General features: G+C 48.2%; 1 protein-coding gene across 1 annotated transcript in view; it reads right to left on the minus strand.

The window, feature by feature from the left end:
* Dnm2 (dynamin 2) overlaps positions 1–22,259 on the minus strand; it is an 86,180-nt gene that overhangs the window by 31,245 nt on the left and 32,676 nt on the right. The window contains exons 2-7 of the mRNA XM_050125513.1: positions 21,205–21,278; positions 12,126–12,275; positions 9,732–9,935; positions 6,363–6,461; positions 4,274–4,434; positions 2,323–2,535 (exon numbers count right to left, since the gene is read on the minus strand). Of these exons, the coding sequence (XP_049981470.1) occupies positions 2,323–2,535; positions 4,274–4,434; positions 6,363–6,461; positions 9,732–9,935; positions 12,126–12,275; positions 21,205–21,278 (901 nt within the window). The remainder of the gene's footprint in view (positions 1–2,322; positions 2,536–4,273; positions 4,435–6,362; positions 6,462–9,731; positions 9,936–12,125; positions 12,276–21,204; positions 21,279–22,259) is intronic.

A 22,259-nucleotide genomic window follows, 5' to 3' on the forward strand; every position in this document is an offset into this window, starting at 1 on the left:
TTTTTTTTTTTTTTTTTTTTTTTTTAATTAACTACAACTGTTTAGTCGGGTGGTGGTAGTTTACTCCTTTAATCCCAGCACCCTGGAAGCAGAGGTAGGTGGATCTCTTTGAGTTCAAGGCCAGCCTGGTCTGTCTACAAGAGCTAGTTCCAGGACAGGCTCCAAAGCTACAGAGAAACTATGTCCTGAAAAACCAAAAGCAAATAAATAGACAGATAGACAGACAGATAGATAGACAAATAAATAAATAAATGTATGTGACTGTTTAACAGCCAATGCATACATGGTTCTTTTTCTTTAAGATTTACTTATTTACTATGTATAGTGTTCTGTCTGTATGCGTGCCTATATATCAGAAAAGGGCACCAAATCCTGTTATAGGTGATTATGAGCTACCATGTGGTTGCTGGGAATTGAACTCAGGACCCCTGGAAGAGCAGCCAGTGCTCTTAACGATTAATTCATCTCTCTAGCCCAAATGTACATGTCTTTTTTAAAAAAAATGATTTATTTATTGGTATTTTGCCGGCATGTATGCCTGTGTGACAGTGTCAGATCCCCTGGACTTGAGTTAGACAGTTGTGAACTGCTATGTATGTGAGTGCTGGGAATTGAACCCAGTCTCTGGAAGAGCAGCCAGTGCTCTTTCCCACTGAGCCATCTCTCCAGCCCCACAAATGCATGTTTTTTTAAAAAACAAGTAAAATAAGCAGGCGATGGTGGCACACACCTTTAATCTCAGCTTTGAGAAGCAGAGGCAGACAGATCTCTCTAAATTCAAGCCCAGCCTGGTCTACAGAGCTAGTTCCAAGACAGCTAGGGTTGTTACATAGAGAAACCCTGTCTCGAAAAACAAACACAAACAAACAAAAACAGAAAACCCAACAAGCCCTGGACACTATCCTGGTTGTTCTCCTGGACTCTAATGATCTGTTATTCCCAAGTTTCTAGATGGAATTCTGAGGTCAACAGCTATGCAGCCCCCCAGACAGGCCAGGGGCATCTGTAGTTTCTGCTACTTCTCTACCCTAGTTGCACAGGGCCCCACCCTGGACAGGCTTGCAAAAGCTTGAATAAGCTGTACCGGGAGCCTCAGGATATACAGAGCAGGCCAACAGGATGACACACTGTGGAACTTGGCAACTATAAGAAGTAGTATATTGATAGTTTGTGTAAATATATATATGGGGAATGGTAGACAGCAATATGGAATATGGTTCAATGAGTAAAGGCACTTGTCATTGAGTCTCTGGGAAGTAAATGATACAAGGAAGGAACTGACTTCTCAATGTCACCCTTGGACCTCCACACTCTGGGCTATACAACGTGCACTCCCTCCAAAAAAGGGGGGGGTAATAAAAGGGTGCATGTAATCATTTAGGATTCTGATGTCACAGATTGTTTCTAAAGCTGGACTGGCCTCAAACCCAGAGCTCAGTAGCCCCTCTACCTTCAGCGTCCCAAGTGGCGAAGGTGTGTGTCAGCCACCACACTCAGTTGATCACAACATATTTGCTTGTTCTCGTGCTTCTTCTTTTAATTAGACAGGGTCTCTTGTACCACACGCATGTGCATGTGTTCCTAGTGTCTTCCTAAAGCTGACCAGTGAGGAAAGGTCAATCTGTCTCCCCACCCGCAGTGCTTGCAGTACAAATGTGTGTTAATGTGTTTGCCTTCCTACAAGGACGCTGGAGACCCAAAATTCAGGTCCTTGGGTAACTTTACCCATTTAGCTACCTTTCCAGTCCCTGGCTTCAAACAATTTTTATTTACATGTACATGTGTCTGAGTGAAGACAAAGTGGGCACCAGGCCCCCTGGTGCTACAGTTCTAGATGGCTGTGAGCTACCATCTGGGTGCCGGGAACTGAACTCAGGCCTCTGCAGGAGCAGCAAGTTCTCTGAATAGCCACAAATGTGTGTCACAGTGCACATGTGGAGGACGAACCATCAAAGTGGATTCTCTCCTTCCACCATGTCAATCCTAGGGATGGAGCTGGAGCCAGACTTTGAGGCAGCACTTTAACTTGATGATCCACTGTCTCAGCTCAGGAACTTTTGCTTTATCTTCCTGCTTCCACCTCCCAAGGGCTGGGATAATGGTCTTAATAATATGCCAACTTCGATGTGTCCAACTTACATGCCACAAGTCACAGCCAACTACAGCAATGAATGCAGAACAATACAAAATGATAATTTATTAAAACAATGTGATTTTTCACCTTTTGTTGTAATGCGAGTGCATGGTTTCTAAGCATGCGCCCTACAATGGCAATGTCATGTTGAAATGTCAAGAGTCTGACCCCCAGTCGTGGGCAGCTTAGGACAGGGACTGAATGGAGAACAGAATGAATTGGACAGGCAATGGGGTAAGGCAGGGAGGGGGTACATACTGCAGCAAGGCTTTGGTCTTGCGTGTGGGGTCATCGGGCCGGAAATTTTTGTACTCTTCTACTTCTTTCTCCAAGGACAGAAGCTGGCTCTGTAGTTTGCTGCGCAGGGTTGGCAGTGACTCCCGTATGTGGTTGGTCAGTTGCTGTAGGGGACAGGTAAGCGTCAGCCAGAACACCCAGAGCTGTGGGTGCAAGCGAACAAGAGCCACAAAACTCTAGACAAAAACATCAGGACATGGACAGAAGCTGGATGGATGGCACAAGGCACTGCAGAAAGCCCGTAGGCAGATGTCGAACAACATCCAGTGCCGTGGATGGTCCAACTGAGCCCAAAGGTATCCTGAGAAGTAGTGGGGGCACAGCTGCAGGGAGATGGGAGGGAGAGGAAGGGACAGAGCAAAAGCACGTCAGAGCAGGTGGATTTCCATCAGCAGAGAAGACAAGGATTCTGAAGACACAACACTAGAGGGGAGTAGAAGAGGCTCCTGCTTGTGCTGAGTTCAAGTCCTGCTGTTCTCAAGGGAAGCAGCGGGCTCAGGCAGGCTGGGTGCTCACAGCTCTTACAACTCTTCTTTACCTATTATTGTGGGGGTGGGAAGTGCACATGCCTGCATGGGGGTCAGAGGGCAGTTTCATGGCGTCCACTGCTTTCTTCTACCTATAGATGACTTTTGGGGATTGAAATCAGGTCCTTAGGTATGAGTGGCAGGTGGCTGTACCTGCGGAGCCACCTGTGGACCATAATCCTGGGCTTACAGAGAGGAGCAGGGACAACCAGCGCCCCACAAAACACCCTTCGATTCAAGAGGCCTGGCCTGTCTACACACCTGGCTCAAGCAGCCCCAGGGCCTGTGGAGGGTTTTCCATCCTACCTGTCCTTCCTCACTCTGCCCAGGCCCAATGGCCCCTACCTACAAGACACACTGCCCAATTCTTGTTCCAGTTGCTCTAAGAATGAGCTTCATCTTGCAGTGATCCCCAGCTGTAGTTAACATGGACTTTATCTGATAGCTTGTTTACTGCTGGCACACTGGCCCTTCTAAGGACAACTGCCCTTGTACACAGTGCCTCTGCCCCAGTCCATGCATAACCGAGGGACTTGGCTGTTGTTTTTTGATTCAGGCAGACTCTCATTTATCCCAGATTATGTAGCTAAGAGATGCCCTTGGATTCCTGATCTGAGCTGAGCGCTGGGATTACAGATGCAGCACAACACTGATTTATGTGGTGCTGGAGAAGGAACCCAGGGCTTCCCACAGGCTAGGTTGGCACTATACTGCTATGCAACACTCCCAGCCCCTAACAAGTAGATTCCAGACAGGTGCTCTAGCATGGAGCCAGAGCCTAACACTCTCACTGGGGATTCTGGTCTCTGCCTCTGTCTGCACTTATCAGTTTTCTGTTTCATGACTGTGAAAAACAATGCAGTCCCCGGAGACTATTCCCTTTCATACAAGGTATGTACCCTGTGCTGCAGACATGTGGCCTCACTGACTTCTACCCTAGGAAACAGAAGGGACAGCTATTCTCCCTTGGTGGGTAAGAGGAGGGAGGCATGGGGAAGCTGGGCCAACTACTGCTTGCTCAGAGGCTGGGAAGGGTTTTTGATCCCAGCAGTCCACACTGCACATCTTCCCACTTAGCTGCAGTCACCAGCCTGGACGACTGTTACCAACCCCAAGACTACAGTGGCCTTGAAAACAACAGTGACACTAAGAGATTCAAATGGTCACACACCAGCTCATGACTCACCCAGTCCTCAACAGGCCTGCAATGAAAAACACGCAGGGTGGGAATAACAAGAGAGAGTGACAGCCTTGCCGGAGCCTGAGAATGGCAGACTGCCCTACTCTACACGGGAGCCTCAAACCTCAGCTGTACCTGATTCAGGGTCTTCTGTAAGTGTGGGGTACCCATTCGGTCAGCCATGTGCCGGTAGGCTGGGTGAGAAAGGAAGAACTTCCTCTCAGCTGCCAGAGCAGCCCGGATGTCCTTTTTGCCCTCGATGTCTTTCTGGCTGCGGTTGACCACACCAATGTAGCCTACAGAGAGAAGGTCAAGGTATGCATTACACCAGGAAGGACACAGAGCTGTGCTCCCAGTGCTGACCTGGCTCAGCTCAGCCAGTAAAAGAAACAGACTGGCCCCACAAATGGTGGAGACCTCACTAGGGATAGGAAAGCAATGGAAGGGACAGCTCAACAGGGACAGTCCTCAACAACCGTGGAAAGCCCTGGCTCCTACTCCAGCACCACGGAAATAAAGACAAAGCGCAGTTAAAAGCACTTCCCCCTTGTGCTGGGTAGTGTTTGTCATTACTAAGAGCTAGAGTCATTTGGAAGAGGAACTTTAACTGAGGAACTAACTCTATCAGATTGGCCTGTAGACATTTTCTTTATTATGAGTGCTGCAGGAGTGCCCAGCTCACTGTGAGTAGTGCCCCCCCCCTAAACTGGTGGTCCAGTATTAGAAAGCAGGCTGAAGATGGCGTGGTGGTGCACACCTTTAATCACAGCTCTAGGGAGGCAGAGGCAGGCCCTGAATTCACGGTAGCCTGGTCTACAGAGTGAGTTCCAGGACAGCCAGGGCTGCACTATTCAGAGAAACCCTGTCTCAAAAACACGCCCCCCCCCCCAAAGAAAGTAGGCAGAGCAGGTCACAGGGTGAAAGCCAACAAGAGTTTCCCTGTGGCCATGCTTCAGTTCCTGACTCAGCTTCCTCCCATGATGGGCTGCAAACTGTAAGCCAAATAAAGCCTCTCCTCTTCAAGTTGCTTCTAGCCATGGTGTCTATCACAGTAACAGAAAGCAAACTAGGACACTCCTCCTCCCCAGTACCTATGTCAGTCAGTGGCTCATGGAAGTCTCCAACTTCAGCCTGTGGCCTCCAAGAAGGCTGCACATACCCAAACTCATTGCCACAGTGAGTTTAAAAAGAATTAAATTAAAAATAAAGACATAAAAACATTCCAAAACAAAAACACTATCAACACCAAACCCCTGGAAAACAAGGTAAAGAGAAGACAGCCTAACTTTTTATCATATTAGAACCCACTACAGCCAGCACATGGCTCAGCAGTAAAATGGCTAGCTGCCAGGCCTGATGACCTGAGTTTGACCTCCCAGAATTCATGTGATGGACAGAGAATTGACTCTAAAATGTTGTCTCCTGACCTCCACACCCAAGTTGTGGCACCTCCCCGCCACAAACATCATGCATACCCCATAGCCACATGCAAATAATAAATGAAGTAAAACCCATAAGATGCAGGCTTGGTGGTCCATGACTGAAAAGTCTGAGGAGGAAGGTGCTAAGTTAAAGGTGGCCCTGCGTTATGTCATGATAGTCACTAGGCATACAGTCATTAAAAACAAAAATATGTCAAAAATGAAAATTAACAAAAATAAAAAATACATATGCACATGTAAGTGAATAAGCCCAGTATGGCAGTACATATTAGAATCCCAGCTGAGGCTGAGGCAGGAGGCTCGTGGCCAGCCCGTCTCAAACACCAACAACAAAACAAAGCACCATATATACAGTAACCATGCCTGGCTATCCTCCAGTGCCTAAGCATCAACATCTACATATTGGAAAATGACGGCTCTAGGGTCCTTCAATAGGCGGAATCAAGCAGTATGAGTCTCTTTGCTGTGTTCTGTTTGTGTAGCTGGAGAATGAACCTTTTCCTAGCATATGGTGGGCAAGGGCTCTACCACTGAGATTCATTCCTAGAACCTTTTGAAAAAGCATTTTATATTTGTTTATTTGAGATGAGGTCTTATGCAGCCCAGGCTGGCATAGAACATGCTATGTAGCCAAAAATGACCTGGAATTTCTGACCCCCAGCTCTACCTCCAGAGTGCTGGGATTATAGCATACTCCAAGCTTGGCTGCCTACTTGCTTCCTAAGGTTCCAGAAGACAGCTCTAATTCAGAACCACTGTAGGCCCACCCCAGCCCTGCATACCTCTTCTCAAGGGCAGTAGCTTGTTTTCAAGGACATCTCTGGCATCTGTGCCTTCATCCATCAGGTCCAGCTTGGTGATAACACCGATGGTCCGTAGGCCTGAAAGAGCCCGGAAGTCAGAAGGGGTCATGAGGAAGGGCCCTGGGGTCCTCTGACAGGGGATGAGACAAGAGACAAGTCAGTCATTGTGTCGTTTTGCCTGGATGCCTGTTGGCAGTGTAAAGTGACAATTACAGCTCCAATGAATATATCAAGAGGCAAGTGCTTTCTCAATAAACAGTGGCCAAGAATGTAAGTGGGTCACAGCAGAACCAGGGAGCATCATGGAAACTAGAATCTTCCCCTACCCATTCCCACCCAACAATAACCTAAACCAGAACAACTGTTTCCAGGGCTCCTTGTTACCTGGCTCAAGTTCCACTCCAAGGACCACACCAAAGTTCTCACCACGTCTGCCAAAGTTAGTACACCCCACTGCAAAGCTATCCCCCAAATCCACTGTGCGTCTGGGCCCCACCTCTACTATTAATCCCTGCAGCCGAAAATTTTTTAGTTTGGGATTATGATCACAATTCGCCCGAACAGTTTGTAAACTGAGCTTCCAAGCCAGGGTAGAGGACGGTGCAACTCCATGGACCATACTTACTTTAGCATTCACAAACCCTAGGTTCCTCCCCAGTGCCAGCTACGCTGTAGAGTACTTGGCAAGGAGCCTGCAGCTCTTTCCTAAGGACCCAATTATAATGGGCATGTTGGTACATACCTGTAATCTTAGCACTCAGGAGGTAAAGGCAGGAGGATCAAAAGTTTAAGGTCATCTTTAGCTACACAGGGTTTGAAACCAATCTGCACTACACAAGGTTCTGTCTAAGTGGACAAGAACAACCTGACACATCAGGAACCCAGGCATAGGCTGGATACACATGTGTACATGTTACCTGTATGTACCACATGAGCAAGACACATCAGGAGCCAACAGAGGCCCACAGAGACTGGTATCAACTTGGAAATCACAGGTGACTGCACTAGCTGGCACCTTAAATATTCATAGAGATAAGAGGGAACAGGTCACACTACAAAAAGAAATGAATGGGAGGAGCCTGTGGCATGGACTCCAATGGAAACATCTGTTGATAAGAACAGACACAGTGAGGATAAGGAGTGGGTCTAAACAATGGGGCTTCCACACAGAATAACACACTGTCACTACAGTATAAAATAGGGCAGGTGTGGTGCCGTGAACCTGCAATCCCAACACTTGGGAGCACAGGTATATCTGATACTGGAACTACCTCGGTCTATATAGTGAAGTCAGGTTAGCCAGGACTACATTCTGAAACCACAATTAAAAATTAAAAAGTACAAAAACCAAAGCAACAACCACAAAACAGGGGCACATTACAGATGTACACACAAAAATAACGACATACTGTCACACTTTAAGAAATAACAGTTTGCCCAGTGATAGTGGCACACGCCTGTAATCCCAGCACTCAGGAGACAGAGGCAGGTGGTTCTCTGTGAGTTCGAGGCCAGCCTGGTCTACAGAGCAAGTTCCAGAAAACCAGAGCCGCTACTCAGAGAAGCCCTGCCTTGAAAAACCAAATAAGTAAACAAACAAGCACACACACAAATAAATAAATTAGGTTTACGTGTAAGAAAGACTCTAGGAAGAAGTTTGTCCAGGGCTATCTACGTGAAAGCGGTGGGCTCTGTGGGCTCCTGGTTTTTCCATGGTAACTTTCTTTTCCATAATAACCATGAGTACTTTCAAAGACCAAAAAAAAAAAAAAGAAGAAGAAAGGAAAAAATAACTAAAGGAGGTCAGTGTGCTCGCAGATGGCACCTCACCATAGTGATGTCCACTTTGCATTGTCTCATTAATACCTTCTCGTGGCCATGCCCATTCTGTGCGGACAGTGGGTAACATGACCGACATGTGCTGGAGGCCCCTTAGGAGGTCCAGCAAAGCTCTGTACTTCCAGCTCACTCTGCATCCTCATAGGCCTCCTCCCTCTCAAAATCTCTGCCAGGTTGCCCATGCTCTTTCCCCAGGTTTTATTTTTCCTTTTTTTTTGTTTTTGTTTTTGAGAGAGAGAGAAAGGTTCTAATACAGCCCAGGCTTGCTCAAACTCGTATACAGCAGAAGATGAGCATAAACTCTTGATCTTCCTGCCTCACCTCTGGAGTACTTGTATTGCAGGTGTGCAGCACCACACCAAGTTCATGTAGTGATGGATTCTGTGTACTTGGCAAGCACACCACCAAATGAGCTATATAGCCCAGGCCGCCCCCAATGTTCCCATCTCAACAGAGAAGGCTGTAGGCTGTAGACAGATGTGTCTGGAATTATAACTGTGTCCTGCGAACATTGCTGCTAAAGACTGTGTCTTACTGATTTATATTTGCTATGGCTTTTTAATTTTACTAGATCAACTGTTATTTTTATGAGCATAAGTGTGTGGTGTGCACATCTGTTCTGTGCACCATGTGCATGTCTGCTGCCCACAGAGGTCAGAAGAGGGCGTCAGGTTCCCTGGAACTGAAATCACAGATTGTTGAGAGCCACCATGTAGATGCTAGAAACCAAACTCATGTCCTCTGCAAAAACAGCGAATATTTTTTCCTTCTCTTTTTTAGACAGGGTCTCACTACGTAGCTCTGGATGGCCTTGAACTCACAGGGATCCACCTGTCTCTGCCTATCAAATTCTAGGATTAAAGGTGTGTGTCACCATGCCCAGCAGAAAGTGCTCTCAACAGATGAGCCCTTGGATGGAACCTAGATCCTCACTTATGCTGGGTTGCACCTCCAGCCTGTCCCTAGGCAATTCTACCACAGAGAAACAGCTGCAGACTAAAATTCAGACTTTAAATATCCACCAAAGGCTCATGTGCTAGACTATCTGCCTTTATGAAGTAAGGTCTCCCTGAGGCTTTCTGGTCACTGGGGTCCCACATCCCTTTTCTTATTCCGTTCTGTTCCCTGGGTATGAGGTGAGTGTGTTTGCTCCACATATGCACAATGAAGTGCTATCTTCTCATGGGCCACCAATCACAACCAGGAACCTCTGAAATGAGCCTAAATGAACCTGTATGCTCTTTAAAAGACAATGTCTATGTCAGGGTGTTGGTTCTACTGATGGAAAGTTGACTAGCATAGGCAGAAACCACCCTCTAGGGCTGGCAGAGTGGACCCCATCAATACTTAACGATGAATGTCTATTTTAAGTGGTGCAAGGAATGCCCACCACACAGGGGATACTGAATCCGAGGAGACCTCTTTCTAACACAGTCCTGGGCCAGAAAGTGCACTAAGGAAGGGACCTAGCTACTAGAGGGAGTTGCTTCCCTGGGGCAGGAGGGTCACCTTGGGGATCCACCTCCTTGGCCAGTTTGAGGGCGTCTGAGTTGGCCAAGTCCATGTTGGCTGGAGTGACGGCAAGAATGAGGCTGCTCTCGCGGCTGATAAACTGCAGGATCATATCCTTGATCTGGTACTCAATGTCTGGCGGCTGGTCTCCCACTGGCACCTTAGTGATTCCTGGGAGATCGATGAGGGTCAGGTTCAACACTGAAGGCGAAACCAAGAAGCAAAAGTGGTTAGAGACTGGAAAGGGTTCAGAGCATACACACAGTCCAACCCTGAAGAGACCTAGTTGGACATCAGCAAGTTCCCAGGGGGAGTCACTCCTAATACTCCTACTAGAACATACTTCTGTGTGTACTTTGCATGTTTGGTGGATGTCCTTATGGGCACATGCATGTGGAGGTCAGTTCACCCACGTATTGTTCTCCACCATATTTATTCTTTTTAAAATTTATTAGTTTTACAGAGAGAGAGAGAGAGAGAGAGAGAGAGAGAGAGAGAGAGAGAGAACATGTACACCAAGGTCCACAGATGGAGGTCAGAGAATATGTAGTAGTCAGTTCTCTCCTACCACATGAATCCTGGGAACTGAACTTGGTCATCACGCTTGCCAATACCTTTACCTGGTGAGCTATTTTGCTGGCTCCTATACCGTATCTTTTGAGAAAGGGTCTCCTCACTGAGGAGAGCTACCTAGAGCTACCAACTCAGCTACATATTATCTGTCCCAGTGTCCTGGTTCCAGAATTAAAGACACACACAATGCTGTGCTGTGCAGCTGCTGTGGGAGAACACAGTCTTCGCACTTCAACAGCAAGCATTCCACTCACTGAGCCATGTCCCTCTTCTCACACCTTCTCTGTGTTTGAAGCAGAGTCTGGGTGTGTGGCCCAGACCGGCTGTGAACTTATTATGTTGCTTGGGCCAGGGCTGGAGTTCAGTTGGTAAAGTGCACATCTAGCACCCACAAAGCCCTGCATGCCATTCCTAGCACCACATAGTCATATGCACGTCTATAATGTTAGCACTGGTGAGATAGGAGCTTGAGGATGAGCAATTCAAGGTCATCTGAACCATAAAAGGAGGCCAGTCTGGGCTACATGATATATTGTTTTAGGAAGGAAGGGAGAAAGGGAGGAAGGAAGGGAGGAAGGAAGAGAGAGAATAAATAGGGCCAGTGAAATAGCTCAGTGGGTAAAGATTACTATCACCAAATCTGATAACCTGAGAGCAATTCCTGGGACTTACATGGTGGAAGGAGAGATAGACTCCTATAAGTTGTCCTCCAACCTACACATGTGCACCATATAATGTAAGAACACATACACAGAAAAGAAAATCTGAAGAAATATATATTTTTTAAATGTATTTATTATGTATACAGTGTTCAGCCTCCTTGTATGCCCGCACGCCAGAGCAGGGCGCCAGATCTCAGTACAGATGGTTATGAGCCACCATGTGGTTGCTGGGAATTGAACTCAGGACCTCTGGAAGAGCAGCCAGTGCTCTTAACCTCTGAGCCATCTCTCCAGCCCCTGAAGAAATATATTAAAAAAAAAAAAAAAGAGCCGGGCAGTGGTGCACATCTTTAGTTCCAGCACTCAGGAGGCAGAGGCAGGCACAGATGAGTTTGAGGCCAACTTGGTCTACAGAGTGAGTTCTAAGACAGCCAGGGCTACACAGAGGAACTCTGTCTCAAAAAGACCAAAAACAAAAACAACAAAGGGGAAAAAAGTTACCAAACACTGGCTCTTGCAAAGGACCTGGGTACAACTCCCAGGACCTACACAGTGGCTCATAACCATCTGTAATTCCAGTTCCATGGGATATGACACCCTTTTCTGACTTCCTCAGACCCTAGGTGTGTGTGTGTGTGTGTGTGTGTGTGTGTGTGTGTGGTATGTATACAGACATCCAGGCAATATACATACACATAAAGTAAAATTTTAAAAACTTTTACTTTTTACAAAAGAAGAACTTTTAACAAAAATTTAGGTACTTTCAGCATCAAACACAAAGTTCTTATGTCTTAGCCTACCGAGTGCTGGGGTTACAGGCATAATCACTGCCATATCTGGCCCATTTTTATTTAAAATGTGGTACCGGAGATTGACTTCATGCTTGCTACACAAGTGCCTGACGGCAGAGCTCTAACCTAAGTCCTGGGTTTTTTTTTTTTTTTGCTTTTGTTTGAGATGGGGTCTTAATATGTCCTCTGGCCCTTGTCTCACAGAACTGAGGTATAGGCATGTGTTCATGCCTCCATGCCCACTCCTGACCTCCCTCCCAAGGCTTCCTAGTCATGATGCATCTCTCAGATGCTCAGGAAGTAGAACAATCCTACTGGATAGAGAAACTATACCAGCTCCCCTGGTCCCCATCCAAGCTACCTACCGTGTGGTGAGTAGACCCGAAGGTTGATGGGCACTGGGGAGATGCCTTTGTTGGTCCCCGTGACCCGGTCAGTCTCCGCTTCTATCTCCTGCCGGACTTCATCGAAGTCTGTAAACTTTTTGGACTTGCAGTGCAAAAACTCCGCATATTCTGACACAGAGATAAGAAAAGATGTTCAAGGTGAGAAAGAGGTGGTGTGCTGGAGTGGAGGGTGTCCAAGAACATGCAGTGTACCAGGCAGAGAAGAAAGGAAACCGCTTCAGTTCCTACAGAAACTTGAGGAACATGGCATTTGTTCTTTCTTTCATTTTATCAGGTTGGCTTATATTTTGAGACAGTCTCACTATGTAGTTCTGGGCTTAAACTCAGACATTTGTCTGTCTTTGCAAGGATTAAAGATGTGTACCACCAGACCTGGCTCATTCTTCTTCTTCTTCTTTTTTTTTCCTGTTTTTCGAGACAGGGTTTCTCTGTGTAGCCCTGGCTGTCCTGGAACACACTTTATGTACCAGGCTGGCCTCAAACTCACAGAGATCTGCCTGCCTCTGCCTCGCCAGTGCTGAAATTAAAGGTGTGCACCACCACCGCCCGTCATTCCTTTTAAATTCTACTTTTGTGTATGAGTACTCATGCACATATGCACGCATGTGTGTGGCAGTTAGACACTAACCTCAGATTTCCTTCCTCGACTGTTCTCTACCTTACTTTTTTAGACAGTGCCTCTGAAAGGGCCCACGGTTTGTCAGTTGGGCTAGGCTGGCTGGCCATGAAGCTGCAGCAACCCTTCCTTCCATCTCCACCACTGTAGGGCACCCAACATCTGACCTTTTACAAGGGTACGGAGGACAAACTTAGGTCCTCATATTTTGTGACAAACCCCCTCACTGACAGACCTTTTTCTTCTTTTTGATAAAGGGATTTGGTCCCAGGTTAATCTGGAGCTCACTGCACAGTTTGGGAAGGACTGACAATTGAGATCCATTGCCTCGGGCTCCCAAATGCAGGGAAGAGCTGGATACTGCAGCACACACCTGGGATCCAGGCACTTAGGAGACTGAGGAAGAAGGATAATAAAATGAAGGCCAAACTGAGCCATACAGGATATATTGACAAAACACAAGATAAGCAGGTGTTGTAAGCAGGTGCTGTGTTTGGACTGCAGGCATCAGCTGCCAGGCTGGGGTCTGGATGCCTGAATTTGTCAAGGAAAGGCTGAGGAAGTACCAACACTCATTCTCAAAGTCTGCATGACACACTCTAGGTAATACTGTGGGGCAGCGGGGCACCCTACAGAGAGGAGCCAGGATGGGTCCTGTGTGGAGCAAACCAAAATAACTTGACTGTCCAAATCACAGAACCACAAGGCATGTGGCCTCAGAGAAGAGCAGCCACAAGGAGCTTGTGACCAGAGGCCTGGGTGGGGAAAAGTCTCCACAGGTAGAGCTGGCTCAGCAGCTCATTCGGCAGAACCCTCAGCAGGCATGCAGGAAGCCTGGGAGACCCCAGCACGTCATAACACAGCTGGTAACAAGGGTTTGTTATCGTGGATCCAGAGATGTGGAGGCAGAGGGTTAGGAATGGGAGCCCAGCCTGGGCTACATGAGACCCTGCCTTAAGAAAAATAAAGCATTTAGCCAGAGATGACTCAGAAGTTAGGAGCCCTCGTAGTATAAACAGGAGTGTAGGGCCTGGGTCTACCCCTGCTCCTGGGGTCCAGCTAAAACATTCTGTACAGGTGCTCCCTCTGCCCTGCCTGGTGATTAGCTGTAGAGCATTGTTTACTCCATCTTGGATGTGGCAATTTCCCACCTGCCTAGGCATTCCTTGTGCAGCAGCTAGGTATTTAAGGATTTCCCCAAAGTTGAATAAACGGGATTCGGCTGATCTCCTTTCGAATGACCCAGGTCTCTTGTGTGTTCTTTCAATCTCAAGGCCCTTGCCCAACTCGCGTAAGGTACAGTGGCGCGTGAACTGTACCAAGAGGGTAACACAGAACCGGGTGTTATACATGAGGATGGGAATTTGGATCTCAGCACCCACATACCAGCCAGGTGTCCCCACAAATGCCTATAAGCTGCAGCTCCAAAGGGCATCAGGGAGAGGAGGCTCACTGGGGCTTGCTAGCTTCCAGCCTAGCAAAAACAAAACAAGCCCAGCATAGTGGTGCACACCTTTAATCCCAGCACTCAGAAGGCAGAGGCCAGGAAAATCTCTTGTGAGTTCAAGGCAGGCCTCCTCCTCTAGCCTCTGCACCTAGCCTCTGCACGTGTGCAGGTGCACATCAATACACATGTGCACACTCATGCACACAGATATACAAGCATAATGCCCATTTCACAGACATGCAGAGAACGTAGGAGCTCAGAGATGGCACAGGGACTGGGTAGACAGGGTTAGACCACCTGGCAGGGGTAGTGACTCTCAAATTCAATGACCTCAGCAGGACCCCAAGTCTGTGTCTAGCATAAATGCTGGCCACCCAACAGCAGGACGAGTGAGGGTGTGGGCAGGAGGCTCTGGGACACATTATCAGCTGACCCACTTCCCAAGGGCAGCCTTTCTCTGGCCCTCCAGGGGACAAGCGGAAACACTCTTCCTGCAGCTGCCACTAAAAATGGATCAGTCGCCCAGCCCCCACAGAACATCAGTTCTCTTCCTGATCAGGCAGTCAGCAAGTATGAGATGGTGGCAGGGTAAGGTAGCAGAAGCAGGGCCACAGCCGGATCTGGCTCCTCTCCTCCTCTCCCTGCAGGGCCTTTCTGCCAGTCACCCTTTCCCATCTTTACCCAGGTGCCCAGTGTTTGCCACAGTTGTTAGCTTAACCAGCACTGGAGGCCTCACCTGGGCCTGAGCTCCTTTCATCAGCAGAGCAGATGTCCCAAAAAATCTCTATGAGGACAGAAAGACTGGCAACCAGCATCTCTGCAACTTAGGGAGCAGAGGACCCAAAGGAGCAATGTGAAAAAGTTCTTGGGGGAGAGGGCTCTGTTTTAACACAAGAGACTCCAGAGAGGGTATGACATTCATATAAGCCACGTAGCAACTTTGACATAAATGCCTGCTTTAAGCTTATCAGGGCGGCCAGCACCTACAGCTCTGAGCAGTCCAGTCACCAAAGGCAGGATCATGAGTTAGAGGCCAGCCTGGGCTACGCAGTGAAGACTTGCCTTAAAAAGAACCTCTCACTGGGTGGTAGTGGCGCACGCCTTTAATCCCAGCACTCAGGAAGCAGAGGCAGGAGGATCTTTGTGAATTTGAGGCCAGCCTGGTCTACAAAGTGAGTTCCAGAACAGCCAGCCAGGACTGTTAAACAGAGAAACCTTGTCTTGAAAAAACAAAAAAGAACCTCTCAAGGCTGAGGACTCAGTCAGTGAAGTGCTTACAATGCAAACATGAGGACCCGCATTTGATTCACAGAGCTCACACTAGTAAGACAAGCATGGTAGTGCACGCCTGTAACCCCAGGGCTGGGGAGACCAAGACAGGCCTAACTCGCCAGTCAGCCTACCTCAAACAGCTAGTCCAAGGCAAAGAGCCTCAGATAAGTTCCCCGTTAATGCACATGCTCAAATGTTAAATCAAAGAATGTGCTGGATGCCTTAAGGCTGAGCTGCCTGCCAGTTGGTTCTAAACAGCCTAGGCCACACCTCTAAGCCACTGCCAGCTCTGCCAATCCAGGTCCCCATGTCCCCATGGTGACAAAGCCAGTCCTCTGGTCCCTGTGCCAATACTGCAGCATTCTGACAGTCACATACCCACTGGAAGCAGAGTGGATTCCTCCAGGCCCTTCCCTGCACAAGGCTTTCCCAGCGGCTCGCAGCTGGTTACACAAGCCCCACTTAAGGCCCTGCGCACAGCAGGGATAAGGGAAGAAACCATAGGTGGGCCTTGGTCAGCAGTCATACTGCTAATCCTGGTGGGCCAGCCAGCCTTCAGGTGGTTCTGAACCATGTGCTGGGAATTGAACGCAGCCCTTTAGAAGAGCAGCCAAAGCTCTTAACCTCTGAGCCATCTCTCCAGCCCGGAAATTCTAATGAGCTTCTGTCTGCCTAGATGTAGCTATAAACAAGGGCTGGGTGTGGGTCACTACATTCTCCAGCATCTGGGTCTGCTTCCTAAGATGTATGTAGGTGTTAGAAGATGGAAGCAGTGAGACTTCACCCACAGTCTGGCAAAAAAACGAAGCCAGCTCCTGATGCCCAGGACCACTACATCTGCCTACTTTAGGTCTAGCATTGGTAGGCATATCTGGACAAAAATACCTGGGGATTCAGACACTCTGGAGACCCCTGGATACACCCAACAACCAAACAGGATCTGTCAACCTAGAGGATTTGCATGAATGGAAGGCCAGCCCAGGTGAGGTAGTAAGTTCCAGTCTCAAACAAACAAACCAAGAGGGCACTGGAGTTGGCTCCAGAGCCAAGAGTGCTATTCCTGAAAAAGACTGAGTTTGGTTCTCAACACCCACATCAGGTAGCTCACACCTATAATTCCAGCTCCAAAGGATCCAACACCTCTGAATTTTCAGGCATCTACATCCATACCCATCCATCCATCCATCCATCCATCCATCCATCCATCCATCCATCCATCCACACATGCATGTACACACTTTAAAGTAATAAACCTAAAAGAATAGGAGTGGGTTTAGATAAAACTCAGTTTGGTAGAGAGCCTTTTGACCCCAGCACTACATAAACCCTATGTGGTGGCACATTCCAGCAACCCAGCACTAGGGAGGTAGGGAAAGGAGGATCAGGAGTTCAAGGTCACTTTCAGCTACTTAGTGAGTTTGAGGCTGGGCTAAGTGACACTCTGCCTCAAAAACAAACAGCGCACAGGATGTATGCACACAGGCTACTCAGAGCCAGGGGCAGGAGCATTAGCACAGTACTCACTAGATCTGCTCCACCTCTGGTCTGGGAAAACAGGGACTGTCTTCTTGTCTAGGATAGACGGTTACTCTGGAGCAGTCGGTCCAACTAGGCCCCAACTTGAGCCACACCTGCTTCAGGCTGTTTTTTTCTTAGACCAAGAAGCACCCCAAAGTACGGTTTTGTATGCTACCGATGACCACCCAGGCCTTGGTCTTCCACCAGTCCTTTTGAAGACACAGGTTCAAAACAGGGCCCCCATGGCCAACAGCCTAGCGAAGGAGGTACTGGATAGGAAATGGATAATTCCATGCACTTTCCAGTCTTTAGACCACGCAGATGGAGAACGGACGAAGGATTCAAGGCCCCAAGAGGGGTGTCAGGAAAGAAAGGATAGCAAAGTATTTCAGCATCCCCCTGCCTCGGTGTATCTCCTGTTCTAGTGAGGAAGAGACACAGGGAGAACACCAACAACACAGCTGGACATAGTGAGGCACATCTGTAATCTCAGGATGTTGGAGGTAGAGCAAAGAGGATCAGGAGTTCAAGACTAGCTTCAGATATAAGCAAATTCAAGGCCAGCCTGGGCTACACGAGATTTGTTCTCAAACAAAACTCAATTTGACTCAAGATAGTACAGTTTTATCTAACAAGGAATCCCGTGGGACATGGTAAGGGCCAGAGTGGGAACACAGATGTATGAGGTGCAATGAGGAGGCATGGCTGTCTTCTCTGGGGAGCAAGAGGGGCTGGGCTCTGACCATGTCCTGGGATCTCTTTTCTGGCACAGTGATCACAGACCAATGTCAGGGTGAAGGTTGGGGATGGGATGGGAGTCTTCCCCCACTCCTGTACCCACAGTTTAGCAGGATAATTCTGGGTGAGGGCAGGGTTCACTTGTGGGCCACTAGGCTTCCTGGAGCCTGTGGTCCTAGGTAATTTTTAAACAGCATTAGCTGCTAGTCATGGCTCAGCAAACCAGCCTGAACAAGAAGCCACAAGACACTTGGGTGTCTAAAGTTCTGAAGGGGAGGGCCTTGGTCTGGTCATGAAGCCTATCTTTAGATTCCTGAACCTAGAAGAGCAGCGGTCACTGGGGTATGGAGAACACAGGTCAGTCCAAATGGCTGGCTCTGCAGCTTTGGTCCCAAGCATCAGTGTGAGGAACTTGATCTCTAGGGCTCACCTACCCCTCTCCCACCTCTCTACCCACTATTGCTATGACTTAGAATGTGCTCCCAGGGACCCTGGCCTAGGGCACACCTGAAGTCAGATCCACTCTCTAACCAGCCCGGCTGAGCACAGTGGACAGGCTGGGGAGACGACCACACACCTGGAAAGAAACGCAAAGGCTGCCTCTCCAACAGACACCTCAAAAGTCATCCTGCCCTAAATAGTCACACCTAGTAGCCTGCTCCAGCCTCCTCGCATGTGCCTGGCCACATCCCTAAGAGCAGCCACAACAAGGATCTAAGTAACCCTCCTTTGGGACTCAGGCAAGAAGGGGGAAAGTTAGGGCTCCCTTCAAGAGGGAGGAAAGTCAGGGACTGATCTGGCCCTTTACGAAGGTCAGCTCTGGGCAGGCATTCCCCATTTCAGTGGTTCCTTTTGTGGGCTTTCCCTCAACCCTACCCAGACCCACAGAGCCTCAGGTTTCCAGTAGATTTTGGCAGCCCAGGAACCTCCCTCCATACACACCAGGTCTGTTAGGCACCAACACCCCCTCTTCCCTGCACATTCCAGTCAGGCCTTGAGGTATGCTGTTCCAGCTATCAGGGAGTTTGCAAATGGAGGATCAAAAGTTCAAGGCCTACCTGGAACAGAGTGAATTTAAAGTCTACCTAGCCTACAAAATGAGAAGCTAAAAAAAAATCACAGTTGGAGAGATTGGGAATATCGCTCAGCAAGGTGCTAAGCTAGTTTGCATGAGGGTCCTGGGATCCATCCAACACCCCATAAACCAGGTAGGTAGTGCATAATTAAAATGCCAGTACTTGGCAGGCAGGAAGGCCAAGAGCTCAAGATTGTCCCCAGATACAAGTGGAGACCAGCCAGAGCTAGCAAGTCTAAATAAACAAACAAACAGGGCTAGGGATGCAGCTTGGAGCACTTGCCTAGCGTACCCAAAGCCTTAGGAGCATTCCCCAGTTCCAGAAACACGCAAAGTAACTGTCCGCTCCTGCGATGCCTATGCTGACTGTCACCTTCCCCCTCTTCCCAGCACCTTTTTTCCCTGGGAGCATAGGGTGGTACTCAGTCTCTAGACCAGCCTGTGATAAACTGTGAGTGCTCAATGAACCACTACTGGTGGCAGCCTCTATAACAAAAGCAATGGCCTTCCAAAGTAGGAATCAGCTGATCTGCTGTCCCAACAAACTGTCTCCAAACAATCTAGCAATAGCAAGCATAAAACTATAGTGAATGGGCCAGAAAGATGACTCAGCAGGGAAGACACCATCCTGACAACCTGAGCTGGATCCCAGGGACCCACATGGCGGAAGGACAGGACTCCTGCAAAGCTGTCTTCTTCTGATTTCCATACATGTGAGCGCACACACACACACACACACACACACACACACACACACACACAAAATAAGAAGATGAATACAAAGAAGAGGGCTAGACAGATAAATCAACAATTAAGAGCGTACACTGCTCTTACAGGACCCAAACTTGGTTCTTGGGACCCAGGTAGGTGGCTTAGGACCACCTGAGCTCCAGGAGATCTGGTGGCTTTATGCCTCTGTTTCTGTATCTGCATTCAGATGCACACGCCCACACATAGACACATGTATACACATGATTTAACAAATAAAATAAGGGGCTGAAGAGATGGCTCAGGGGTTAAGAGTACTTGGTTCAAGTCCCTGCACCCATACAGTGGTTCACAGTGCCTGTAACTCCTATTCCGGGGAATCTGATGCCTTCTTCGGACCTCCACAAGGACCACACACACATGTGAGCAGACATATATGCAGGTGAAATATCCATACAATTAAAAATAAAGATATAAAAAATTTTAAAAATAAATTAAAACTACAGACTACAGTAAAAATTAAGCATGGTGGCTCACCTAGTACTGTCATCCTAGCGCTCAGGTCCAAGAGAGCTGGGCCAGTCTGGGTACCAGCTATCCAAACAAGCAACCAACCCTGCAGGTATAAAGCTAGCACTGCTCATCAAGGGCCTGGCACATGATTAACTGGTTTTCCCATTATCTTTACTCTGCAGACAGGGTGCCCACAGAGAAGCCAGCACAGGACCTGGAAAGGCTTGGCTCCCTTCCCTGCTTACCCAGGCAGGCTTTCCCAGGGTAGCCAGGGACCAAAAGCAGCAACAATGTCAGCTGGTATCCCATGAAAAAGTGCAAAACAGGGATTCCTAAGGTGAGGCAGAGCCCTTCAGGCAATGAGAGCAAGCACAGGAAGAGTTGCCTTTCCCAGCATAGCTGACTGCAGCCCATCCTGCAGCCTTTAATGAGGCAGAACCCGCAAAGGGGCACTGTGCACCAAACCTCCAGGTCTCAATGGGACCAGGATAAAGAAAAACAGCAGGCCTTTGGAAGGCAAGGTGTCAGGTCATGAGCATCCCAAGTCAGGGGCCCACTAGAAATGCAGGGAACCTGGCTATGCCTCAGTTTCCCCAACTGTAAATTTAGTTATAGGGCATGTGGGGGGAAACTGGCAGCATGAGACCATGGCAGCATGAGGACTGGGCCTCAAATGACAGGTACAATGGTTCTTTTAATTGGGCCTGGTCTGTGACTGCACAGGAAGTATAAGGAAGCAATTAAAAAAAAAAAAGATTTAGAAAGTAAAACCATGGTTCTAGTTGGGGATTCAGGGCTGCAGCTGGGGTGTTCACTGAGGTGTTTTTCATCTTCCTTTTACATGTGGGACCTTCAATTCCAACCAAGCCCACATCTGCACCCAGATATGGCCCCCCCACGTAGGACTTGTTTGTTGTTGTTTGGAGACTGGGTGACCTTGATTCTGATCCTTCTGCCTCCCTAGTGCTGGGATTACAAGTGTGCACCACCATGCCAGGTTTATACGACACTGAGGATGGAACCTGGCCTTCCCACATGTTAGGCAAGCTGTCTGTGAACTATGCTGCCTCTGTATCCCTTATTTTACTAATTTATTTATATTTTATTTTTACTTTTTCTTGGTTTTTGTTTCGATTTTTTTTTCTCATACCTGTTTTGGAAAAGATGAGCTGCAGAATGAGAGGCCTCCGGGTGACAATTCCTGATCCACGTGGAAGGAAGTCCCTGGGAGAAGAGAAAGCAGCAGAAATGACTCACACGGTCCTGCTAGAGAGGCAGGAAGTGTGACCACAGGCAGTGAGCAACTGTCTGTTGCAAACCTCAGCAAACACCAACCCCAGGTGCCCTCCCCCCAGCCCTCAGGCTATGGGGGTCTGTGAAGAAGGCTGAGGACTCAGCTGTGTGGACAGTGTTGCTCTAGCACTCTAGGCCCTCTATGTATTGTATTCAGACAAAGTTCCAGTGGCAGAGTCCCAGAAGACTGAAGGAGGATCAAGTTCAAGGTCAGTCTGAACTAAAACAACCAACCACCAACAACCCAGGATGCTGAAGGCTGCGAGGCAGGCAGATGGGATTACATAGCAAGATGCTGTCTCAGAATAAAACAAGGGCTGAGAGGTGGCTCAGTTGCTAGAGTGCTTGTCCAGAACACAGGAGGCTCTGGGATGGATTCCCAGCACTGAAAGAAATGGGAATGGAGCTAAAAGCTTGTACCAGCACATGTGGTGGCAAAAGCATCCTGAGTTAGGTCATCATCAGCATTATCACATGGCTGGTCCAGTTCTGTCTGGCGAATGGACATCTGTGTGGGCTGCCAAGTAGGGATAGAAATGAGTACAGCTGTCCTGGACACCTCATCCGCACCCTCCACAGGCACATGGCCCAGGCTAAGCTGGTACACAGATGGACTTGAACCTGAACAGGCAGAGCTCTCTTGTGATAAGATCAGTGCAGAGGCTTCCTTTGGAGGAACAGACAGGAAGACACATGACAGAACTTTCTGAGGTGGCAAAAAAAAAAGTCCTCAATGCTGATCTGTACAGTAATCAGCAGCTTTTTTAAAAAAGTTATCAGAATAATCAGGGTGTGTATTTAAGATGTATGCTCTACTGTATCTACATTAAATCTCAGGAAAGGTCACCAGCAGGGCATCAGAGGCAGAAGGATCGAAAGTTCATGAACAGCCTGGGCTACATGTGACCATAT

The sequence above is a fragment of the Alexandromys fortis genome, unplaced genomic scaffold (assembly GCF_014885135.2).
Source record: "Alexandromys fortis isolate MF-2015 unplaced genomic scaffold, M_Fortis_MF-2015_v1.1 scaffold_242, whole genome shotgun sequence".
Lineage (NCBI taxonomy): Eukaryota > Metazoa > Chordata > Mammalia > Rodentia > Cricetidae > Alexandromys > Alexandromys fortis.